Raw genomic sequence first — 24,489 nt, 5'->3', positions numbered from 1 at the left:
TATTTAGAGTGTATCCATGCCGCACAGACACTATACATTTAGAAATATCCCTGCCTTTTCCAGGATTCGAATCCGGGCCCTTCGGTACGGCAATCAGTGTGACTAACCACTTTTCCGGCTGGGCGACACAGTTATTGGTGAATTAGGAATACTACAAGTTGCATCGAAAAATATCATTATAACTGTTTGGATTTCTGCATCATTTTAAATTACACATGTTTTCAAAATCTTACATCATCTTCCAAACATACAAAAGAAATAAAAGTCTGGTATTAGGGTGCAATGCAGTTTAATGGTGCTTAATTCAAAGCAATAATTGCTCATTCTGATGATTCTGATGATTGATTCTGATAGATTGCTCATTCTGATGAATCAGAATCAGTAATTTAGAATATTATTTTTTTTTCTTCTGAATAATAAATTTCATTTACATCAGTGTTAAATGGATCAGTATTTGTAGAAATATATGGAATGAATAATATTATATGCAAGCTCAAGCAATTGGCTAAAAATAGATCGATATTTATAAGGAAAGCCATTGTATTATATCTTTCGGTAACATTCATCACATTTATTGCATACTAAATTTATGAAATTTAAAGAAATTTTAACATCTGGAATAGTGTTTTCCTTTTCGCTATGCAAGAAAACCAAAACTCAAAAATAGAAAGTTGATTCCAAACTAGGCAGCATAAGATTTTTTTATTTATCTCATAAAAAATTGCAATATGCGTACTACTGTAAAGTTGTTGAAGTGAAAGGTTATACGATGCAATTTCCTTAGAAAGGTGCTCCATAAAGTTATACTTGTAATCAGGAAACAGCCTTTGAAAGCTTTGTCGTAATTAATTGATCAAGAACCTAACCTATGAATATAATAATATGAGTTTTTTTAAGACACGCGTACTTCTCACAAAAATTTTCATACATTTTCGGAAGCAGTTGAGCTATAAGGAGGGTTTTTTAATAGACATTTATATCACAGTTACTAGTAAATACTCATAGCATAAAAGAACAACACTGTCGCAAAAATATTATTAAGAAGTGCTGATAAAATAAATTGAATAATCCACTTTGTTGTACTAATAAACAGCCCACTTAATATCCAAGATAAACAAATAAAAGATCGTATGCTTCATCGATTGGAATATTTACACCATTAGCATTAGCATTGTAAGGTATAATTTTATTTTATAATAGTTATTTTAATTTAAGTAACCTTCCTCATCGCTTCTAGTTTCAACTTACAACTCCCTACCAGAATGAGTTTTTAGAACCGCGTTGAATGCAAATGAGTAAAAAATAGTATTAAAAGGAAAATTCAGCTTCGTGAGAGAGAGTTAGGAATCCTAAGTAGCGGGTGTTTGCATTTGGGCTAAGTCTCTCTAACTGCTGTTACCCCCGCTCGGCCGTATATTACGTGCCTTTTGATAGTTCGCCGCCTAGTTTAAAACTAAGGGCCAACTCCGTTAAATCTGTGTTAGCTTCGACTAAATCTCTTACCTAGTTATAGTTAGTTTTTATTTTTGAGTTCAAGCCCGAGTGGAAGCTTTAAGCCCGAAGAAAGAGGCCCACTATTCATCTTGTTTTTATTGATATAAAGGGTAATTAACCTTCTTGAATTTAGATTTCTGTTCTTTGAACTAAGCGATAATTCGCTTAACAATTCACTAGAAAAAATTATATAAATATTTTGCTTCTGTTCTTAAATATTAAAAAATCTGATGTGTACACTACATTGACTTTCTTGTACGGAATGTTATATTATACGCATTTTTCCAGCATTTAATTTAAACTTAATGAATTGAATGTAATCTACTTCATCAATAGCGCATAAAACACACTAGAAAAAATGCGCTTTTTAAAATTCACTATATTTATTTACCATAGCGATACTCTGGTGGTAGGTTCACTTAACAGCTTTGCATTTCATTCATTTTATAGCTCAGAATGAAAAAAAAAAAAAAAATTATATCATCTGAAGAATTATCTAATCGTTGCCACATGTTCTATTAAAATAAATAAATCTAAAACGATGTCTAAATGAAATTAAACAAATAAAAACTAAACAGTTTTTCACAGACGATTCAGCGCTGCTTACCTAATGCGCATGCGCTACTTGTAAACATTCTCCTCTGTCCGAAACAGACTGGCGATAGTATTTTCTGCTAATAAGAAACACTTACTATTTCGTCGAATTTTCATTCGAGATGTATTTCTCATTCAATTAGTTTAGTTCTCACTTCGCGGCAAGGCAAAAATAATAAAAATACAAAATATCTTCATTAAAAATTTAAAGAGATAGAAAAGCATAAAACACAGAATACAGTTAAAAAATTTAAAAAAAAAATACAGTTTCTACGCAAAAACAAGCAATTCGGACAATGTGCAAGAAGACAGATTTTTCGGTGCGCAAAACTGAAAGTTTTCTTTTGGTCTCACTCGGCAAAAAAACACTGGCGTAGAAACTGACTTAATTTTTTGTAGACGCTATCAATATAGGGGATAATTTAATAACTTAAATGATAATTCCAGAATGGACTAAGTAATTTTAGTAAAAGAAGACGTTACTTTGTTCTTGCGAAGATTAGTTTCTCTAGATTGGCTACAAATCCACTATTCTGCTAAGTTTCAAATGTAAACAAATATGGCTGCTACGGTAAAAATTAGGCTTAGCCGCACTTAAATAACTTTTAAATTTATAAGGTATTTCTTCCGCCTTCTTAGCGAGCCTTCGTAGTGTAGTGGTCTGCGCGCTCAGCGCGTAATTGAGAGGTCCGCGGTTCGATTCCCGCGAAGGCGTTGCTAATTTTTCATCTTCCCTGCTTTCCAAAAGTAACCAATGTCTCTGCAGTGGCGCTCGAACTAAAAGGGTGTCGGATGATGATTTTCTTCACCCAGGATTTGGCGACTGGGTCCCCTAAAAACCCAGTCGCCCTTTAAAAGGGGAAGTATATAAGGTATTTCTCTCGCCTTCTTAGTAAGTCTTCGTGGTTTAGTGGTCTGCACGCTCAGCGCGTAATTGGGAGGTCCGCGGTTCGATTTCCGGCGAAGGCGTTGCTAATTTTTCATCTTTCATGCTTCCAAATTACCTAATGTCTCTACAAATTATTTACAATTTTACAACTAGAACATTCAAGTTAACTAAAGGCATAAAAACCTTAACCGGAAGATAAGAACAACATAATTCAGTCATTTTTAAAGCAAAAAATGCACAATTTACAAAGATCTATGTATATAAAGAAGAAAGTCTGTACTGTATTCTGTAAACATTTTTCAATACTTGTCTTATACCTGTTATCAGTGGCACACTGTATTGTAACTCTTACAAATACTATGTATGCATTTATGTACTCTACAGTTAATGTCTATGTTCTAGAATCATTTATCCAGACACTATAAGTAATTTTGTAAAGTATTTTTGTATACCACATAATTTTATATAAAGAAATGTTTTAAAGTTTATGATAATCATTGTCTTTGAAGCCAGCAGAGCGCGTCATATGCATATTTTCTATTACGTATTCTTATTTTATACTTATTACTTCAAATATTCTGATAATGTTTTACTTTTCAGAATATTTAAAAAGTAAAACATTGTCAGAATATTTGTGGTTTGAATTATGTATGGTGGCATCAAAATTCTCATTAATTGTGCATACCAACATATACTGTTTTCTATATACAGCATGCCTGCGTGCATTGCATAACATGGCTGCGTGCATGTCCTCTTTGTCAAATAGCACAATGTGCATTTATGTTCTTTGTAATTTTTTCTGATCTATTTCAATAAATGCCTCTCTGTTCCGCTATCTCCTCCCTGGGTTGTGGATAGCAGATAGTAGATATATTTTACTGGGGATGGTGGTATTAAATCCGTTTGTAAGTTTGTATGTCCTAAGTTCGGATGCCACCTCACCAGAAGAGTTGTGTGTTTGTCGTCTAATAACTCAGTCACTACTATAGCTATCGTCACGAAACTTTCTACAATTCTTTTCTGGGTCCTGGAAAGGGTCGACGTCACGTCCACATTTTTTCCAAAAAAATAAATAAATAAATAAATAAAAATCAGAGATATTAATTAAAAACTCGGAAAAACGACAATTTTCGCCCTTATTTTTCCGAGTGGCAACAATCTCGCAAGCTGGAGATGAAAATCTGCTTTATTTTGAAAGTTGTTGCCACTGCTCGCTTTCAAATCCTAGAGTTTGGTAATAACTTTCGAAGTTTTACGATGAAATAAAAGTAGCACTGCCAAACATTAAATACATTTTTCCCGATACCAAAAAATTTGTGGGAAGCTATTTTGGCTATTCTCATTTTCGTTCGACTTTAACCAGCCGAAATATTAATTAAAAACTCTGAAAGCGCTAATTTTCGCACTCATTTTTCCGAGTGGCAACAGTGTCGAGCGTTGGAGATAAAAATGCTTTATTTCGAAAAGTTGCTACTGTTCGCTTTCAAATCGTAGACTTTGTTAATGAAAAATTTGTAAATTTTACAAAATCTATACATATAAAGAAGCATGCCTATTTGTGTGTTTGTTTGTTCGCGTTATTGATTTCTGATGAATTATGATGAATTTTTTGCCACATTGCATCGACTAAATTTGAAATATAGGTGAAATATTAGATGGAATTTGAGCCTTTACAACTTTTCGATTAGAAAGACGAAAATCATTAAAAACTGCGTGCCATTGTTGCTGATGTAATGAGAGAGAATTAGTTAATTTTTCTATCGAAATGTTTTATGTGGGTTCCGTATTGGATCAGACTGAAAAATGCATGACTATGAATCGTAATTTTTGCATCGTTATTAGAGAAGGATTACAGCGGTATCGTTCTCTCTGTTGTTAGATGTATTATTCTCAATCTAACTTAACTGGCATCGGGGACTTCCGCTAGTATAAGAATAAAGAAACTGAGCTAAGCCGAGTAACAGAGTGGATATGTACTCGTATATATATTTATATACTTAAATACTTTTGGTGCGGCCGATTGCAACCAAAATAGGAGATGCACATCTGCATGTTATAGCAGTCCTGTATACAAAATTTCAACTTTCTGAGGCTACTCGTTTTTGAATTATGCGATATGCATACATGCATACGTACGTACGTACGTACAGAGGCCACGACTAATTGTCTTCTGAATCCATTTTAAATCAGTTTTATAATTTTTTGGGGAAAAAGTGTCCCTTATTCTGTCCTTACGTACAGATGTCACGCAAAAACGTCGTTAAATTGCATTCAATAGCGGTTAAAATGGAAATGTTCGTTTAAATATGATATCCGAAATTTTTCGTGATTACAATACTTTCTTTTTACTTCGGACAAGGAAGTAAAAATATCTAACGCTACCATTTCATAAAACTAAGTCTTCAGTATCGATTAGAATTAAAACTCTACTCAAAATGAATTTCAATTTTAAAATGCTCAGCATTTGTTTCTATTTCGTTTTTGAAAGTAAAGTGGTATAATCGGAAAAAATCTCAAAACGTTAAAAAATTAAAAAATTAAAAAAAAAAAAACTTGACCGTTTGAATAAAACTAAAAAATAAAATATAACTAAAGGATTACAATTTGTGCATTGCTAAGAAATTTTAACATTACCATTCGATTTCACTTTTTATGCAAATGATAGTATACAATAGGAAGAAAGCTGAGAATTTTATAATCAATATATTATAAGGATTTACAAAAGTATTTTCTGTATAATACTTCTAAAGTAGTTGAAAAATGAAATTGAGTTGCAGAGATAAAGTAATGTTTTAATGTCTTTGCTACTTTAAATACGGGATCTTCTGTATCCGTGATTGGCAACAGCACTCTGTTGTATTAAATTAGATTTATTTCTGTAAGAACCTGATATTTACAACATATATACTACTTTATCTAGCTGAAAACGATATCGAAGAAAGATAAATAAGAGATTTATGTTTAGTCGACCACTCTCGTGTTTTGGATACTTATTTGCGATCACGAGTATGTAGGATGTTACCTCTAACTGAAAACAATAACGATAATAAATTATTCTAACGACATATATTATGTTCGTCGTCTGTAGAATTTGTTTCTCTAGCACTTAATAATAAAACTCTGTATATAATCCTTTTTACTGTCATTTTATTTAAACAGTAGATATTAAGTTTTATCAAATGGAAGCAATTGATATTATTTTCGTTTAAAAAACGTGAGCAAATAATTGCATCATTTTCGGCTGATTTTGAATTTTAGCAAGGTTTGAATCTTGATAATCAGTTCCTGTTGAGTTTACCTGTATATGTACTATAGTCTTTTACTTTGGAATAGGCTTTTTGACATTTATGCATAATGAAAATACAGTTATTGAAAATATATCTATATTAAGAAGATATAAACAGCATATGCGAAATTAGTGCATAATTAAAATTCTTGGATTTGAGGTTCGGTTTTCAACATAATTTTTAAAAAAATATTTCAGTAAGAATTAAAAATTTTACTTTTTCAGAGAATCATTTTTGTATCAAATGTAAAGAGCAGAAGCTTATTCGAAAAATTAACTTATATAAACACTGAACATAGAACACTAAATCCTCTCCAGAAAATTAGTATGTATTAAATTAAGAGCTGCCGCGAGATGGTACTGCGGACTTAGGTCCACTGAACTCGTAATATTCGCTTTCTTTTTGTAATGAACGCTTCTATTGAACTCAATAACTAATTTAGAGTTTAAATGTTTAGACATTTGAATGACGAAAAAAAAAAAAGAAGGACAAAATTTTAAAAATTCTTTGTATTACGCCTAGAGTGACTTTTTTTTTAATGTTTTGTGTGTTACCTTTATTTATTTAATATCATGTTCTTCGCACTTAAACCATAAAATTCAATTCAACAGCAACATTACAAAATATTTAAAAGAGCATATCTTTAGAATTCCCGATATACAGTCTCGTGGGCAGGAGATAATTACCCCCACCCCTCTATAGAGTGTTGGCATTGCTCACTTTGAAACTGTTGAGTTTCTTAATCAAAAACTTATAAATGCTTTACACAATATAAAATAGATAATAAAACAAATTCCAAATTTGGGCTTCCAGATGCCCACATTCGGGTGGTGACGTACGTTACTCAAAACTTGATGGCTCTAGGTGGTGTTGGTGTATTTAATTATGGCAAAGCACACTAGGGCTATCTGCCTAAGGGGAGGGATGCCTTTGTGGAGGACTTTCTAAGGAAAACTGGCTCGTATACACGTTACACATGGGGAAAACCATGAAAACGCCCATGCAGCCAGCCCGTTCGCGAGATTCGAACCTCGGACCTAACCACCAGTGTTCAGCGACTTTACCGCTTGGCCGCTGGTGGGCTCTGATGGCTCACCGTTGGAGCCGTTGTAATATTACAATGCGAGAAACATACATACATACATTTACGCAGATTCTTCATTATTTAATTTCTTTAAATATAATACAGGGGTCTAATATTTGGTGGCAACAATGTAAAAAGTAACTCCCGTTTATAGTGAATCAACGCAAAATGCCAAACGAAATTAATAGCTCTTAAGGGCAAATTGCCTCTTTGAGCTAATAAATTATTCTAACGACATATATTATGTTCGTCGTCTGTAGAATTTTTTTCTATAACACTTAATGATGATGTAGGGTTTATATTTATTTTAACTAACATTTATTTTAAGTTTAAACTATCTTTCCTGTCAAGCCTTACTTTCCCCTGGAACTGCCAATGCCAGAATATGTAAATTTTAGTAGAACGCGCAAGGATTCAAATTATCAGCGGAAGTATTATGATTTAAATAGAAAGGAAACAAGTTCGGTGTGTGATATTCTTACTTCACGAGCGCGGAGGTAGTTAGCGAGAAATTGAAGAACCCCGCGTTTCGGCCTATGTGCTTGGCGGGAAGTAGTGTTAATTGTTCAAGTGAGCTTCAAGTCTGCTGAATTAGCAGCGGTATTATAAATCGCGGTGAGTTAGTTATTTTAGAGAGCCTCGTAGTTAGAGTCTTGTCTTTAGTTTCTTTTCAGGTTATTATTTTTATTTGACCGCCGAGTTGGCGCAGTCTGTGAGCGTCAAGAGCACGCAATTGTAATTTTTACGTTGAATAAAAAGGGACTTAAACCCTTCACAAGACTCTGTATTTTATCCAGTTTTCACAGTCACCTCTTGGTTGCGTGCAAGTTGGAGGCGCGCAACGTTACAATGATAATAAAACTCTGTATATAATTCTTTTTATTCTCATTTTATTTAAACAATAGATATTAAAAAGGGAACGAATAATTCTATCATTTTCGGCTAGTTTTAAATTTTAGCAAGGTTTCGATCTTTGTAATCAGCTCCTGTTTAGTTTACTTATATATGTACTTTAGTCTTTTATTTTGAAAGAGGCACTTCGAGGCCGTTGTCAGCCCTGCCCATTTGCAGTCGTAATGCGTGTCGCCATTATCATGCACCACCTAATTTTTTCTTCTTCATCTGAGACTGTAGTTCATCAGCCTTCTTAGCTTAGCTTACTTAGATGATTATAGCAAAGCACACTAGGGCTGTCTGCCTAAGGAGAGGGATGCCTTCGTGGAGGACATTCTAGGTGAAACTGGCTTGTGTACACGTTACACATGGGGAAAACAACGAAAACATCCATGCAGCCAGCCTGTTCGCCTGGAATCGAACTCAGGTAGAAACTACTAGTGTTCAGCGATTTTACCGCTCAGTCGCTGATGGGCGTCATGCTGCCTTCATTCGCGCGCTTTTCTTGAAGCTAAATACGCTAAACAAAAATGAAGTGGAGGAAAAAAAATTAGGCAACACGAATCATCTGTTACAGATGTCGTTCCCATAGTTACGTGGCAACTCGGCGAAAGGGCGGAAAATAACCTTGTGTTTTCTGTTTTAAGGTACCAGACTACAAAGTTGGAATGAGTCCAAAATTTTTTTGAATTTGTTCTCGAATTTTTCATATAAGAAGAAGAACAGAAAGAGAGAACAAAAATGAATTATTATTCAAAATTTAAAAATGACACAAAAGTTAAAATTTATGCTTAATAAAAATACAGTTATCGAAAATATACCTATATTAAGAAGATATGAATGACATATGGGAAGCATAACGCGAGCTGCTGCGAGATGATATTGGAAACCCAGGCCCGCTGAACTTGCAATATTTGCCTACTTTTTGCAATAAACGCTTCTATTTTACTCAATAAAAGTAATTTAGAGTTTTGATGATTAGCAGTTTTTAGGCAATTGAATGAAGGGAAAAAGAGAAGGGAAAAAAATAAAATCTCGCCAAAATTCAAGCTTTTGAATATGGAATCTAAATATTCGAGGATTCAAACATCTTAGCTCTAAAAGTGTGAAAATACATTTCTCTGGAAATAAAAGCTCAATCTCCAGTTTTTGACGAACTTCCGCAAGCTTTACTTTTCAAAGATACTATAGTTTATGATAAGATTTAAGTGTTAATATGAAAATTAAGAGATACTAATTTACAATATCATTTAAACTTACAAACTTACTGTGAACTTACAAACAGTAAGTTCACCTCTCTCCCACAACCCAAGTTAAAACGGAAGGAGAGTTTAGGAACTTAGATATACACATGCGTAAGAAAGATGGTTTAGGAATTTTGATATATGTGGTAGACAGAAAGTAGCAATTAGAAAACAATAATGAAGTGTGTAACTTATGAGTAGATTTGCCGATGAAATGGTTTTGGGTTCGTTTTTCAACAAAAGCAAATATTTATATATGTTAATTGCAACTTCGATTAACGGGTGTTTAAAATTAAGTCAAATAAGGTAAATAAAATAGTTTGAAAGCTATGAAGTCTTTTGGAAAACGGATTACTGATAAATAAATAAATAATAAAATACTTATTTATGTAGTCCCTTTCTCTTTTTTCTTTCTTTCTTTCTTTCATTTTTTTTTTTCTTTTAAATGCTTGCTTGTGCGGAGTAAAGGAGGTATTGTAATCATGAAAAATTCCGGGTACCATATTTCAACGCAAATATACATTTTGACCGCTATCGAATGCACTTTAACGATGTTTTGCGTAACATCTGTACGTAAGGACAGAATAAGAGACTCTTTTCCCCAAAATTAATTATGAAACTAATTTAAAATGGATTCAAAAGAGTTTTTTCCGTGGCGTCTGTGAATACTTACGCACGTATGCATGTATGTATCTGGCATAACTCAAAAACGAGTAGCCTCACAACATTGAAATTTTGTACATAGGACTGCTATAGCATGTAATTGCGCAACTTCCTTTTTGTTGGTAATCGGCCACACCAGAAGTATGTAAATATATATATCTTTTGGTTTTGAATTTTACTTTTACCCTTGCGTATATGGATGACGAAACACGAATTGAGTAATTGAAGAGTTAGGTATGGCGGCCACTTCCCCTTGATAAGTCTGTCTCCTGCCTGCTCAACAGTCATTCACTTATGCAATTTTTAGTAATAATAAATTTAATTTACTTTTTCATGGTTTTAGATAAGTGCAATTAATTTAAATATGCTCTTAGAATTTAAATGATATTGTAAATTAGTTCGCAGCAATAATAACTATTTTTATTTTTATTTCTTTGCAATTAAAATTTCTTAATTAAATTTTTAATTTTAATTTTATATTTGCTTTATACGAATAAAGAATTTTATATTTACTTTATACAAATAGAGAATATTTGTTTAATTCAAATATATGGGTTTCACGGAAATACTTGGCCTAGCTTTAATTGCCGGTTTGGCATTGCCTTATTACTCGAGTAAAGGGCGAAACACCTTCGTATTTATTTCTTAATTATTGCTCACTGAACGGGAGTTGGTTTGTTCCCCTTGAAAAGTCAACTAATTTCCGATCAATGGCAATGATTACTTGCTTTTAATTTAATTACTTGCTTTTAATTTAATTACTTGCTTTTAATTTATTTTTACAATTGAAATTTTGTTATTCATGATTTAATTTAAGTCCCCGTTAAAACATTTTTAACAATTTACATTCACGTTACTTCAAAACAATATTCGGAATTGAACTTTTTACCTATGGATTCACTCTTTTAAGATAATTCTACTAAAATTAATCTTAGGAGCTAATATAATCAATATTTCTTTAGTAAATAAATTATTATTAACTTACTTTATAGCAATTGCGCAAGTAGTAGAATAACTCGATTTCGCACTAAGTAAATTTAAGATCATACAACATATAAATAATGGCAATGATTACTTGCATTTAATTTAATTACTTGCTTTTAATTTATTTCTTTTTACAATTGAAATTTTGTTATTCATGTTTTAATTCAAGTCCCCGTTAAACATTTTTAACATTTTTCGAAATTGAACTTACTAAGTATGGATTCACTCTTTTATGATAATTCTACTAAAATTAATCTTGGGAGATAATATAATCAATATTCTTTAATAAGTAAATTATTATTAACTTACTTTGCAGCAATTGCGGAAGTAGTAGGATAGCTCGATTTCGCACTAAGTGAATTTAAGATCATACAACGTATATATAATATATATATATATATATACACCCACTCTGTTAATCGGCTCATTGAGTTCACTATTTTTATTTTTATATGTTGGTAAATTGTGCATTTTTCTTTAAAAATGATTGAATTATGGTTGTTCTTATCTTCTGGGTAAGGTTTTTATGCCTTTAGTTAACTTCCACGCAATAGTTGTAGAATTATCAAAAATTTAGAAGTTGTTTAAGTGCCGCTAAGCCTAATTTTTTCTACCATAGCAACCATATTTGTTTACATTTGAAACTTAGCAGAATAGTGGATTTGTTGCCAATCTAGAAAAACTAAGCTTCGCATTAACAAAGGAAACGTCTTCTTTTTTATTATTTCGAATTAAATCATGCTTAATCCATCGTTTTTAAGTTATTAATTATCCTATATATTGACTCAACATAGCGTCCATAACAAATTAAGTCAGTTTCTGCGCCTTCAGTGTCTTTTTGCTGAGTGAGACTAAAAATAAACTTTCAGTTTTGCGCATCGAAAAATCTGTCTTCTTGCCCGCTGGCCGAATTATTTATTTTTGCGTAGAAACTCTAATTTTAATTGTAAAAATTGTTCTTTAAATTGTTTTAACTGTATTTATGTTTTATATTTTTTATATTTACCTATTTTTAATAAAAGTATTTTGAGGTTTCATGTATTTTTGCCTTGTCGGAAAGTGACAAGTGAATTAATTGAATGAGAAATATATCTCTAATGAAATTCGAGGAAATGAGTTTAAGCGAAATGCAGGAAAAAATGCGTATAATTTAATATTCCGTACAAGGAAGTCATGTGGTGTTCACATCAGATATTTTTTGTTAGCTCGAAAAATCTGAAAGGATTCAGATTTAAAAATTTTATTTATTTATTGGTTTTGTTTTGGTTTTAGTATTAAAGAGTTTCCTAACTAAGTAGTTTTTAAAAATTATTTGGTCCTAAAGTTGAAAAAAATGCATATATCATAATTATAACATACGAGAACTTTGTACTCATGCAATTTTTAATTGAATGTCATCTTTCTTTTTTACAGATGCTTCCTTGCTGCTGTCATCAGAAGTGACCCACAACGAGTAAAGGAAAACAGAGCATCAAATCAAAGAAATAGAAGATAATAAATCGAGATAAGATCTAATTTTAGAGGAAAAGAGCTATTTGATATTCGAATGGTAGAACCGGAAGAGAAGACAAGTCTCAATCCTTCGTAGTCTCGCACGTGATAAATTTTGTAGGTTATATTTTGCACTCTGGAGCGAATCGGAAGCCTTTTTTTTATTTTCCTCACCACGTGGTATACTTCGTGACGACGGGTTGTCAACGAAATCCGAAACAGCTGACCGCATACTCCGACTCAGCAACGGATAGTCAACTGCGCTACGGTGTTCGGGGTTCACAGATTATCGAATGCATAGTTTTCGCGTTGGTTTTGGACAGCATCCAGCCTCGTGACGTCGTTTGCTGTTGAAGCCTATTTTCATATAGTCATGGAGAAAGGCTGACATGGACACTGGGCTAGTAGTGCGATGGCCGCTGAGTCCCTTTGCCACTGCTTTGGCTGCAGGAGCCCTGGTGGCGTTTTGTGTAGCGTTATGGAAGCAGCGTCGTGGACCAAAGGATAGGCAGATTGCAAAAGTGAATATTCATGGGAATAACAAGCCAAGAGCATGCACAGAAATCATCAATGTTGAGAGCAGTTTGCATTTCAAAGAAAATCGCCCGTCTGAAACCGAAGTTGAAGAAGAGAAATCATTAGCCGAGAATGCAATCTCAACAACGGAAACACGCCTTCGCTTTCGTTTCCCATCGAAATTTCTACAGTTTGACAGGAAATTTTATCCTTTTCATCTGTGCGGATACCCCACCACTTTCGCACCAACAAGTAGCTGGCCTAATCGTAATGCTCTTAAAAATCCATCCATTTTGCAATTATTCGTGGAGCCGGTTATACCAGAATATAATACTAAAGAATTGTACGATTTAAATCTTTTTAACACTCAAAATAAGTTAGTAACAAAATCAGAGTGGCCTTGTTTAATAACATCCAGTTGTTTAGGAATCTCTAATAATTCATTTCTTGGATTTTATCCAGGTCTAAAGAAAGTTTCTCCATTTCAAAGTCTTTACTTGCATCATGCTTCTGAAAACCGAAAAGATAAAAAGTTTGCGTGCGTCAAATTCCATCCAGGCAAAATATTATCACAAAGTACTCAACTTTCGAGCCTCACTTTAAAACCCATAACTCAAGAAGGAGAAAATGTTTATCTAAAAAAGAGGGTTAGGCAAAATTTAAATAGGTATGGAAATCAAGTAACTGTTTTACCTGAATTTTTTATTAGTCCGTCGCTGAATGAATATGTTTCATTTACGAAAATAAATGAGGAAAGTTCGCGTACGGATTCTAAGCGTAAAGAAAATTTTCTTTCCGTTGAAAAGAAAGCGAATTCTGTTTCAACGCAAAATAAAAATGTTCACATTATAGATGAAGCAAATTCCATTACAACACGTGTTGTTGAAGTGGACACTTACTCAAATCATGGAATAACTCGCATTGAGAGCCTGGAGGAAGAAAATTTGGTAAATAGCTCCGGAATGAATTTTCAGAAAGCGTGTTCGAGTGAAGAGAATTTGGAAGGTTTCCAAGAGCAATTCAGTGATAAGCCGCAAAGAGCGAAGACGCGGTTAGAGAAGAAAGAATTATCTTTCGCCCTCGAAACAGAGCAATGCATAACAGTGAGTGGAAAGCGCGATAGCCCCGAACGTCCGATCTTAGGGGAGGAGAGAAGTGTAGAGCGGAGAGAAAAATGGAGCGGCTGCTCCGTGACACCGGATTGTGACGTCACTGCGGGAGGAGGTGGAAGGGGAGTCACGACGTCACTCGATACGAGAGATGAACGAGAAGTTCCCTCAGAACAGCGGCAAATGGACCGACGGACGCGCGAGCGGTCGGTTGTTGATACCGCCGCGGATTGGAGCTGTGCTCCGCGCGTCTTCGAATCGAACGTGACGAGTGAAACGCGATTCAAAACGAACGGTGACGCGCAAGTGTCAACTTCTGTTGTCAGTCGCGTAACGCTGGACACTTGGTCTTCAGAAATCAATACAAATTACAATAATGAGACAGATTTTGATGTTTTTTCTGTGAAAACAGAAGTCATGCAAACGGGTTCGGTGGATCAGAAGCGACTGAACGGGAATTCACCTGATGATGCGCCTTATCGTCCAAACTTCGAAGAGTTTGTTGCTTTAGAAAATACCCCCAGTAGGAGTTTAGAGGATACGGTAAGTCAGTTAAATGAAATAGCGGGGCGTCCTCTGTTGAGAGAAGAAGCCCTTCCTCGTGTCAGCCGTCTTGTAGGTCTCATAAATAGAGATGAGGAACGACGTGCTAGAGCGCAGTCTTTCCAAGAAAAGAGATCTACCGTGACAGATCGAAGCGGGCCGCACGTGGCATCGATCGAGTGCGAGTGGGATCGCATTCTGCGCGACGTCTTGGCAAGCGTCTCCGAGTTGGAGCATTGGGAGGAAGATGAACAGCGCCGGCGCTGTGACGTCAGCAGTAAGAGAGTGGATGCGGAGAATCATTCCCAGCATCATTCCGACTCTTCCACTACTATGGAAGAGGAAGCGGTGAGTCCCAAAGGCGAAACGCCGACGAAAGTAAAAAATCTGCGGTTCAAGCTCGATCCAGACGTCTTCGATGTGCCTTCTGATGACAGCTTCTACGAGGATGATGAGGAGGACAATCGACGTCCATCCTGGCGCAGGCAGCCGAAGTATCGTACATTTTCCTCCTTAGAACTGAGCGACGAGCCTGTGCAATTAGTGTCCGTGCACGCGAGTGTTGTCCCAGCTGGCCAGAAGATGATAGCTCGGCCCGTTGGTATCGATCTACGTGTTCGACTCACGGATGAAAGACAAAGTAAACGAGCTCACGTTGGTAATTCACCGTCTCAAGCGAAGCGACGATCCCCTGTTTCCGATAGAAATGTCGGTTGGTGTCAGGAATTATCTCCTGTTACTGAAAACGTTGACTGGCGGGAAACGTTCTCTACTGTACCGCAGGACCATTCCGAATCCAAAAGCATGCCTAATGGAATTCTGAAATCTCCATCACCTAAGATCGAACCCGTCTCCGAGGATTCAGCGAATCCTTTCAAAGTAGCCGAGAAGTTGACAAATGGAAATTCAATGACTGTTAATGGAGATCGTGAAAAGCCTATACAAAATGGGGTATCGCTGAAACCCCCTCCTAGGAAATTATTTTCTTTACCACGTAAAAAGTTTGAACCAGATCCCGAAGCAATCGAACGTATTACTGGATACAAAACAGCCCTTTCTAAGCCACCTTTGCCCCCACCAGTCTTCCATAAAACATCGCATCCGATGACTGTTCGGAGAGTGGATATAGCAAGAAAACAGTATTTAGATAGCAAAGCTTCTTTAGCCGTCGTGAAAGCTGACGGCAGTCGAAAATTTCAGCAATTCTTAGCACAAGCACAGAGTGATCGCGCGCGTATAGTAACCAGTGTTCCTGATCTTGGAGCCATTGAGAAAGCAGTTACAGAACAATGGGCCAAAGAGAGAGCACCCACTTCGCCAAGGCAAAGTCCTGCTCGAGATGAAAATCAAAGATTTGATGATGTTCCTCCTTCTAGAGGAAGCACACCTGACGAAGCTTGGGCGAGTTATGTTCAGACTTGTCGTCAACATTTAGGGCGCCATAGTCAAAGCCTTAGCTATTTAGAGACTGATATAGACATACCGGTTCTAGAAGAGGACGATAAATGTCACAGTACAAGTGCTCTTGATGAGCCGGATGAGGAAGAACATCCATTACCTCCGGAAGATTCCGATATTGATCGGAGTCATGAGGATTTGGATGATTCAGGACGTGCTAAGTCTGAACATGAATTGCGTGTGGAGAAATCATTGCGCACCTTACCTTTACCAGATTGGTACCGACATTCTGAAAAACCCAAAAGTGGATTCTTACTCGGATCGTCGACGAAAGAAAAACGAGGTTGGGCTGCTGCAAAATCCTTAGCTTCCTCAACGTCTAGTCTGGCATCATGTGGACTGAAAAGGCCTGTACGATCACTTAGATCCTCACGTGAGAACATTCCTTGGTCAAGAGGTTCTGCATCACCCGATGGCCCTACACTTTCTTTAGCTCTTGCTAAGGCTTTTCGTGAACCTTATCTTGGATGGAGAGCCCGGACTCCTACGAGTAGCGGAGTGTCAAGTTCTCCTCGAGCTTCACCGCCTTCCTGGGGAGCAGCTACCACTGATGAGGAAGCCAATGGTATCTCTTTTGATGGTGAGGATGCTTTTGGCAGAACGTCCTCGGAAGAAGACCGACGAGAAGAGCCTCCATCTCCTGACGATACTGGGGCGGACGCTGTTACTGTCTCTATGGATACTGGTGATCCAGTGAAATTGCCTTGTGGAGAAGATACCTGCGATGACATCAACAATATGTCTATGGAGACATGTGAATTATTCGACACCAGTGTCGTGCCCGAAGCCGAAGATCCCTCACCGCAGGCGGACACGGGGGATGATATTGACAATTTATCTACCGATACTACAGAAGATAAACGAAAAGATTCCAAGTCGAAAAGGTATTCGTACAGCCAGAGCATCTATAACAGTGAATGGGAAGATGAAGAGTCGAGAGGTGATCGTAAATGTGTCAAAGAAGAACGAGAAGCAAGTCCATCATCTGAGCACAAAGTTATTTGGATTGAATCATCTTTCGTGGGGTCCAGGACCACCACATCAATCGTGGTGTTGCCCGAAGAGAAGGTGTCACTGGAGGGTAATAACCTGGAGAGACCGGCTTCCAGGTAGCAAGGTAAGCAGTGGCATGCTTTTATTTAACGAAAGTAAATTTATGAGAATCGGGAAACGCTGTTTGAAAAAGTTTAAGAAAAGCCTATTATATAAATATTATTTTTTTTAAACCTCATTTTACTGAATCGTTTGCTTATTTAATCATTTACTCGTTTGCTTATTTAATCATTTAATGTTATGAAATCATATAAAACGTTAGCTTTATATTTTAAATTAAAATATGTTCTTTTTATCTTCTTAAATTAGCAACTACAATGAATAATGCAATGAACAAAATTTTATGGGTCTAAAAGCGTTTTCCGGAATTTAATTTTAAAAGAATCAAGTATTTCTGACATAAGCTTTGGAGATGTGCTTTTGTATATATTTTGGTATACAAGTTTAAATTCAAAAATATTAAAGCTTTGAACCTTTTTCGTTATTGACATCATCATTTAAATTCATTTTTTAAGTAATCAGTGTAACAGTAACGCGGATAAATATTAATTTCTTAAATACCATTAATTTATGCATTTAGTTTGTGTAATTAAGAGTTATGTGTCTTAAGTATATTTAGTAGTTTGAATTTTAATTAAAACTTTTGTACTTATGTATAAACTTGGAGTACATACATACATACATGCATATGTTTGTATGCTTGGAGTGTTAATGCACATGTGCAACTATAAGCAGGATAGATTTATATACATTGTATATAAGTAATTCTCATATCAAAAGAATCACTAAAATCCTTAAACTAATATAACTTGAAAAATATTTGTGAAAATATATAACTTAAAAGGTATTTTAAGTTGTATTTTCGTGTTAAGCGGTAGAATATTTCATAAATGAGGAGTATATTATAGCAATACAATGTGGAATTTAAATCGTGAAGCAAGTACTGCTTTAGATTATCTTTAATATATCAATAGCTGGCTTTTAAACAAATTATATTTGCTTACATTTCTGTATGAAATCGTGAAAAGGTATAATTATTTAATATTTCAGTAAATGAACTGTTGATGAAATCAGTTTAAATTTGTAGCAAATCTTTGTAAGTGTTCCCTCTTGATGTTAGGAAATTTGTATGATCTTCCTAATAGTTATTCAAATTTAAGATTAACATGCTTTTTTTTTCCCCTCATTCTGGGTTTTTCAAGCAAAGTTTAGATTTTCTTAAATACTTGTCTAAAAATTTGTTTGTGTAAAATGTACTATTTCGCACTACTGTTAGTTGTAGTTGTGATACCTAATAATAACTAATCCGTTATTTTAGTGGACACGATTTATAATGTGAATTGATATAACGAGTTGTCAATCCTAATATTAAGGGGAGAATGATTTTGAGAAAATTATAATGAAAACTGCTGCTAGGCCTGTTTTCTTACTGCCTTCATTTGAAATTGCAACCTTGGCCGTTTTACTTTCAGCACTCCCAGCGTTTTCTTTACGCCAAGAGCTTAAATTATCAAATCGTACATAACCTGCTTACTGTATCATATTTTTTTTCCTCTAAAAAAACTGGAAACTACTCTAAATTTCCAAAATGTTGTATAGTTCCTTAGATGAATAGGCCACCATTCTTTTTTCTTCAAATGTTACTTAAATTATCAAATCGTACATAACCTGCTTACTGTATCATATTTTTTTTCCTCTAAAAAAACTGGAAACTACTCTAAATTTCCAAAATGTTGTATAGTTCCTTAGATGAATAGGCCACCATTCTTTTTTCTTCAAATGTTACTTAAATTATCAAATCGTACATAACCTGCTTACTGTATCATATTTTTTTTCCTCTAAAAAAACTGGAAACTACTCTAAATTTCCAAAATGTTGTATAGTTCCTTAGATGAATAGGCCACCATTCTTTTTTCTTCAAATGTTACTTAAATTATCAAATCGTACTTAACCTGCTTACTGTATCATATTTTTTTTCCTCTAAAAAAACTGGAAACTACTCTAAATTTCCAAAATGTTGTATAGTTCCTTAGATGAATAGGCCACCATTCTTTTTTCTTCAAATGTTACTTAAATTATCAAATCGTACATAACCTGCTTACTGTATCATTTTTTTTTTCCTCTAAAAAAACTGGAAACTACTCTAAATTTCCAAAATGTTGTATAGTTCCTTAGATGAATAGGCCACCATTCTTTTTTCTTCAAATGTTACTTAAATTATCAAATCGTACATAACCTGCTTACTGTATCATATTTTTTTTCCTCTAAAAAAACTGGAAACTACTCTAAATTTCCAAAATGTTGTATAGTTCCTTAGATGAATAGGCCACCATTCTTTTTTCTTCAAATGTTACTTAAATTATCAAATCGTACATAACCTGCTTACTGTATCATATTTTTTTTCCTCTAAAAAAACTGGAAACTACTCTAAATTTCCAAAATGTTGTATAGTTCCTTAGATGAATAGGCCACCATTCTTTTTTCTTCAAATGTTACTTAAATTATCAAATCGTACATAACCTGCTTACTGTATCATATTTTTTTTCCTCTAAAAAAACTGGAAACTACTCTAAATTTCCAAAATGTTGTATAGTTCCTTAGATGAATAGGCCACCATTCTTTTTTCTTCAAATGTTACTTAAATTATCAAATCGTACATAACCTGCTTACTGTATCATATTTTTTTTCCTCTAAAAAAACTGGAAACTACTCTAAATTTCCAAAATGTTGTATAGTTCCTTAGATGAATAGGCCACCATTCTTTTTTCTTCAAATGTTACTTAAATTATCAAATCGTACATAACCTGCTTACTGTATCATATTTTTTTTCCTCTAAAAAAACTGGAAACTACTCTAAATTTCCAAAATGTTGTATAGTTAGCAGAACAGAAAAGTTAAAATAATAAAAGAAAATTTCACATTTACTTACTAGGAAAAAAAATGTATCTCTCTGAGTTGACATCCTAGAAAGAAAATTTCAAATCAGATTATTAAAGTGCATGTTATTTATTTCCTACTGATCGTCGCATTTGTGTGAAAACATAGCGAGTCACATGAGTTTTAAATTTCATCCGAGTTTTTGATGCGCAGTTGTTTGAAGTAGTTTCAGATAAAAATTTAGTGTTTGTGGTGGAACGGATAACGAAAGTATATTCATCTATTCTTTACGTCAAGGAACTGCTTTCATTTGATTTAATAATTATAATAATTTAAAATTCTGATGAAATGCTATTTTGGAAATGTTCTTTGTATACATTTCACGAAATTTAAGAAATACTTACTTATTTTGAGATCTGTTCCAAAAGTTACAAATTATTAGTAATTATGTGACCAATTCTTTTTTCAATTCAAAATTTTCATACATATGGCAGTATTTTAAAAGCTATAACAAAGCTACAAACTGTAAGCGAATATAAACATTTAACATAAGGTGAATTACCTTGTTAGAATACTTTTACTCATTAATAATATTGAGCTTTTGAATAGAAGTTAGTTATATATTCGTTATATATTTCACTGTGTATGGTTTATATATTTTAAGATAGTTTACGGGAATATATTATATGAAAGTTAAAGAAAAGGGCTGTAAATTTTGTGTAAATAAAAACTAAAAGTTAAATAATTTAATAGCCCATTAAGGAAAAAAATTTTCTTTAACCCGAATGTTAAAATTCTGCAATTCTTTTATTTATTTAAACTCCAGTAATTACTGTACAATATCGTTTCTCCAGTATCTCCAGTAATTACTGTACAATGGCAATGAAAGCTGTGAAAGGATGAAATGAAAGTTAAAGAAAAGAGCTGTAAATTTGATGTAAATTAAGAACTAAAAGTTAAATAATTTTAAAAGCCCATGAAAGAAAGTACCTTTCTTTAACGAATGATAAAATTCTGCTATTCTTTTATTCATTTAAATTCCAATAATTACTGTACGAAAAATGGCAATGAAAGCTGTTTTGAAAGGATGAATATTGCGAGTTGTTTTTGTTCCCAGCGTTAAAAATCATATGCAGCTTGTAGAGCGAGAGATGAATTGATGTATGTGATATGTTTGGTTCTTTGTAGTTTTGTAACAAAATAATGCTTTTAAGTGTACTTTATCGACGTGCAGAATTTTCTTTCCTAAAATTCGCTTAGAATGTTGTGCAAATTATATTTTCGAATAATCATTTTGCGCCCGTAGGTCATAAACTCTAAAATCATGAATAATCTATTATAAACTTCAGTTCCGTATTATTGAAACTAGGAGCCGGCGCTGTCTTCCGACAAAGTAAATACAGGCAGGAGGTTGGACTTGAGGGTTCAGTTTTCACTCCTCATTTCAAAGGATCTAGTTTTTCAAAGATTTGTCGGTGCTTGTTCTGATCGTATTACCAATCAATCTTCCTTCAGCAGTCTATGGGCGAAAATAAGCGCAATTATACTATTTTTAATAAATACAGACTTGTGAACCACTGTCGTAAACAATATCGTAGACGTACTAACTCGTAATATTGTGTGCTTTTCCTTTATCTAAATAATAATAATAATAAAAAAAAAAAAAAAAAAAAAAAAACAGCTTTTTACCTCTTCAGTAACTTGATACTCTCAGTTAACTTCAGTAACTATAGTTGATTTTCTTGTTATATTTAATGGCAAATGTTGTATAAATAGTATTAATTTCAGTTTTTTATACGTTAAAATGCTTAGTAATATTAAAAAAAAATATTTTTGCTCTGTACAACTTAATCTTAAGTTAACATTTTTATTAAATTATTAATATGGATACTTATATTTACCAGCATGTTAATAATTAAATGGAATTGATGCGTTTTAAAATATTTTCACAAGATATTCCAGTAAACGGTTCTTTATTGGATAGAGCTAGCTTGCACTTTACTATTATTGGATAGTGCTAGCTTACATTTTTCAAAACTTGCCCTTGAAAATCGTATTCAGTAAAAATTTTAATCGCTGATCCTTCGTCGAGAACTGCAGCTTTTGGGGATTCTCGTAGAATTTATTGTCAGTCACAAAAATATTTTTAATTTTTATTTTGCGTGAATAAGTACGTAACTGGAGTTTTGGATCCATACAAATAACACCTGCATATTCTTTGTCATTTGTGACTACAGAAAAGTCATATCGAAGATCGAAGAGTAAATGATGAATACGTTCAGCTAGCATCTGGGAAATGGGTAGTTCGAATGCGAGGGCAACGCTCATTTTTCGTGCTTCCTTTACCGAAATGTCTTAAGTTTCTCGACTGTGGCAGCCAACCTAATATTTGGCAGATGATAATTTATTATCACCTGGCTGTTGTCGACTGTGTATCGTGCCTTTCACCAGTCGCCCTTTGAGTGAGATAAAATGTTATGAAATGTTGTACTTCCCAGTATGCGCTATCGTGTGTAAATGATTAGCACGTCCTACTATCAACTGGAAGATCCGTGGTTCGAATCCTGGCATGGGCATAGTTGATTTTCTTGTTTCATGGTCCGAAATGTCTAGCGGCTTGTTTTTAAGAATTAATTCACTTTTTTTATCAATATACGTACAGCTAGTATCATAATTTAAATGCTAGTTTTATAGTTAATTAAGTTTAATAGCAAATAATGCTATAGTTAGTTTCTATCAATATACTATAAATTGTATGGTACTTAGAGGAACGAATTATTCCGCCCGACTGGAAAACTTTTGAAATTCTAGTTTAGAGCAGATAAATATGCAGTAATGTATAAGTATTATTCACCCTAAGAGCTCTCATATTTGCGAGCACTTCTATTATACTCTTAGCGAAAATTAATAATATTTTTGAGAAGTGGAAACCGAAGGTATGAATAAAATAGAAAGCTTCCAGAAATGAAATTCTATGTATGCCAAGAGGCATAATTTTAGAAGATTGTTGTCTTTTTAACATAATCATAGGGTTTTCGTTAACGTTTTGAATTTTAAATCGAATATTTCATTTCCACTCCCATTTCAATTAGAATATAATTTTTATTCTCAAATTTTAATTCATTTTCTCCCGACTTTTGAGCGAAATAATGTTGACCGTCGGGCTGGAAATGACTACCGTGTTGTAGGTGGGGAAATACCAACCGAGTAATACGTGTTTTTCAGGTGTAGAAACGTGTGAGGACGGAAAGAATTTTCTGGTGTTATCATTTCGTTTGCACCGCAGCTGAACATGAGAACTGACCCAGAACAAACATGTCGCTAATCCACGTTTAATGAAATGGAATAAAATAAAAGTTCCCATTTCCGTAGAGCAAAGTAAAAGTTTGTTTTTACTTTTTCTTTCATGTTTGAAAAAATAGGAAAATAAAATAAAAATTTGCTGCATTTTATTTATTTTTGCGTTATTTTTTACATAGTTTGCGAAAAAATTGATTTACTAATTTGAAATAGCTATTAGAAATTATTATTTTGATGTTAAGAATGTTCTTAACTGATTCTTTTCAGAATTTTTGGACCGTTATGTTACATTATGCTTCGTGTTTGTGTGATCCATTGTTATTGACAAGTGTTGCTATTGGGCTGACTGTAAGATCATTGATTTATTTGCCACGTAATCTCGCATATGATGAGTGTCAGAGACTTAGTATTCAGCAGAATATGATTTTTAATTTATCTTTCGCATTTAATCAGTGTATTTACTCTTTTAACAAATTGAGCAATTAAAAATGTATTTTTTAATAACTGAAATCTTTGTTTCATTATTTTCGTAGCATATCTATTCGATATAAATTAAAATGTGTTTAATTTATAGCATACAGTAATACACAGTGCATTTTTTTAAGAGACATCAAACACTGAGTTATAACTCTCAGTTAAGTTCTAAGACTGAGTTATAAGACGGGGGGGGGAGAGAAAGACTTATGAATTTTAAAAAGTATAATGACTATTTTAGAACTGAACTTACTTTTTAAACCTAGAAGTGCTAGAGCCTTATGGAAGCCCATCAGGAAAGAGGAAAAATATTAATGATAAATAGCTAAATAATAAAATAAAACGTCGGACGTCGTCTTAGTTGGGAATTTAGCTGCTCAGAAAGTTGGAAATAGCACAGACTGTTTCCGCCTGAATTTAAACCTTGGATATATGGTATAAAGTACTCAAGAGATGACAGAAACAAAGACCCTTCTTTTTCCAGTATACTAGTGAAAAAAGGTAAAACAGTGAAAGAGTGACTATAAGGATAGAG

The 24,489-nt window shown here is 33.9% G+C and overlaps 1 protein-coding gene across 2 annotated transcripts in view; it reads left to right on the top strand.

The window, feature by feature from the left end:
• LOC118192742 (uncharacterized) overlaps nt 1–24,489 on the top strand; it is a 119,966-nt gene that overhangs the window by 5,242 nt on the left and 90,235 nt on the right. For both annotated transcript variants that reach the window (XM_085806526.1, XM_085806525.1), the window contains exon 2: nt 12,547–17,367. In XM_085806526.1, the coding sequence (XP_085662652.1) occupies nt 13,014–17,363 (4,350 nt within the window). In that variant the 5' untranslated portion in view covers nt 12,547–13,013 and the 3' untranslated portion in view covers nt 17,364–17,367. The remainder of the gene's footprint in view (nt 1–12,546; nt 17,368–24,489) is intronic.

This window comes from Stegodyphus dumicola, chromosome 12 (assembly GCF_044657685.1).
Source record: "Stegodyphus dumicola isolate Sdum_Otavi_A_Nest chromosome 12, ASM4465768v1".
Taxonomy (NCBI): domain Eukaryota; kingdom Metazoa; phylum Arthropoda; class Arachnida; order Araneae; family Eresidae; genus Stegodyphus; species Stegodyphus dumicola.
This window is presented reverse-complemented; position numbering and strand designations above follow the sequence as displayed.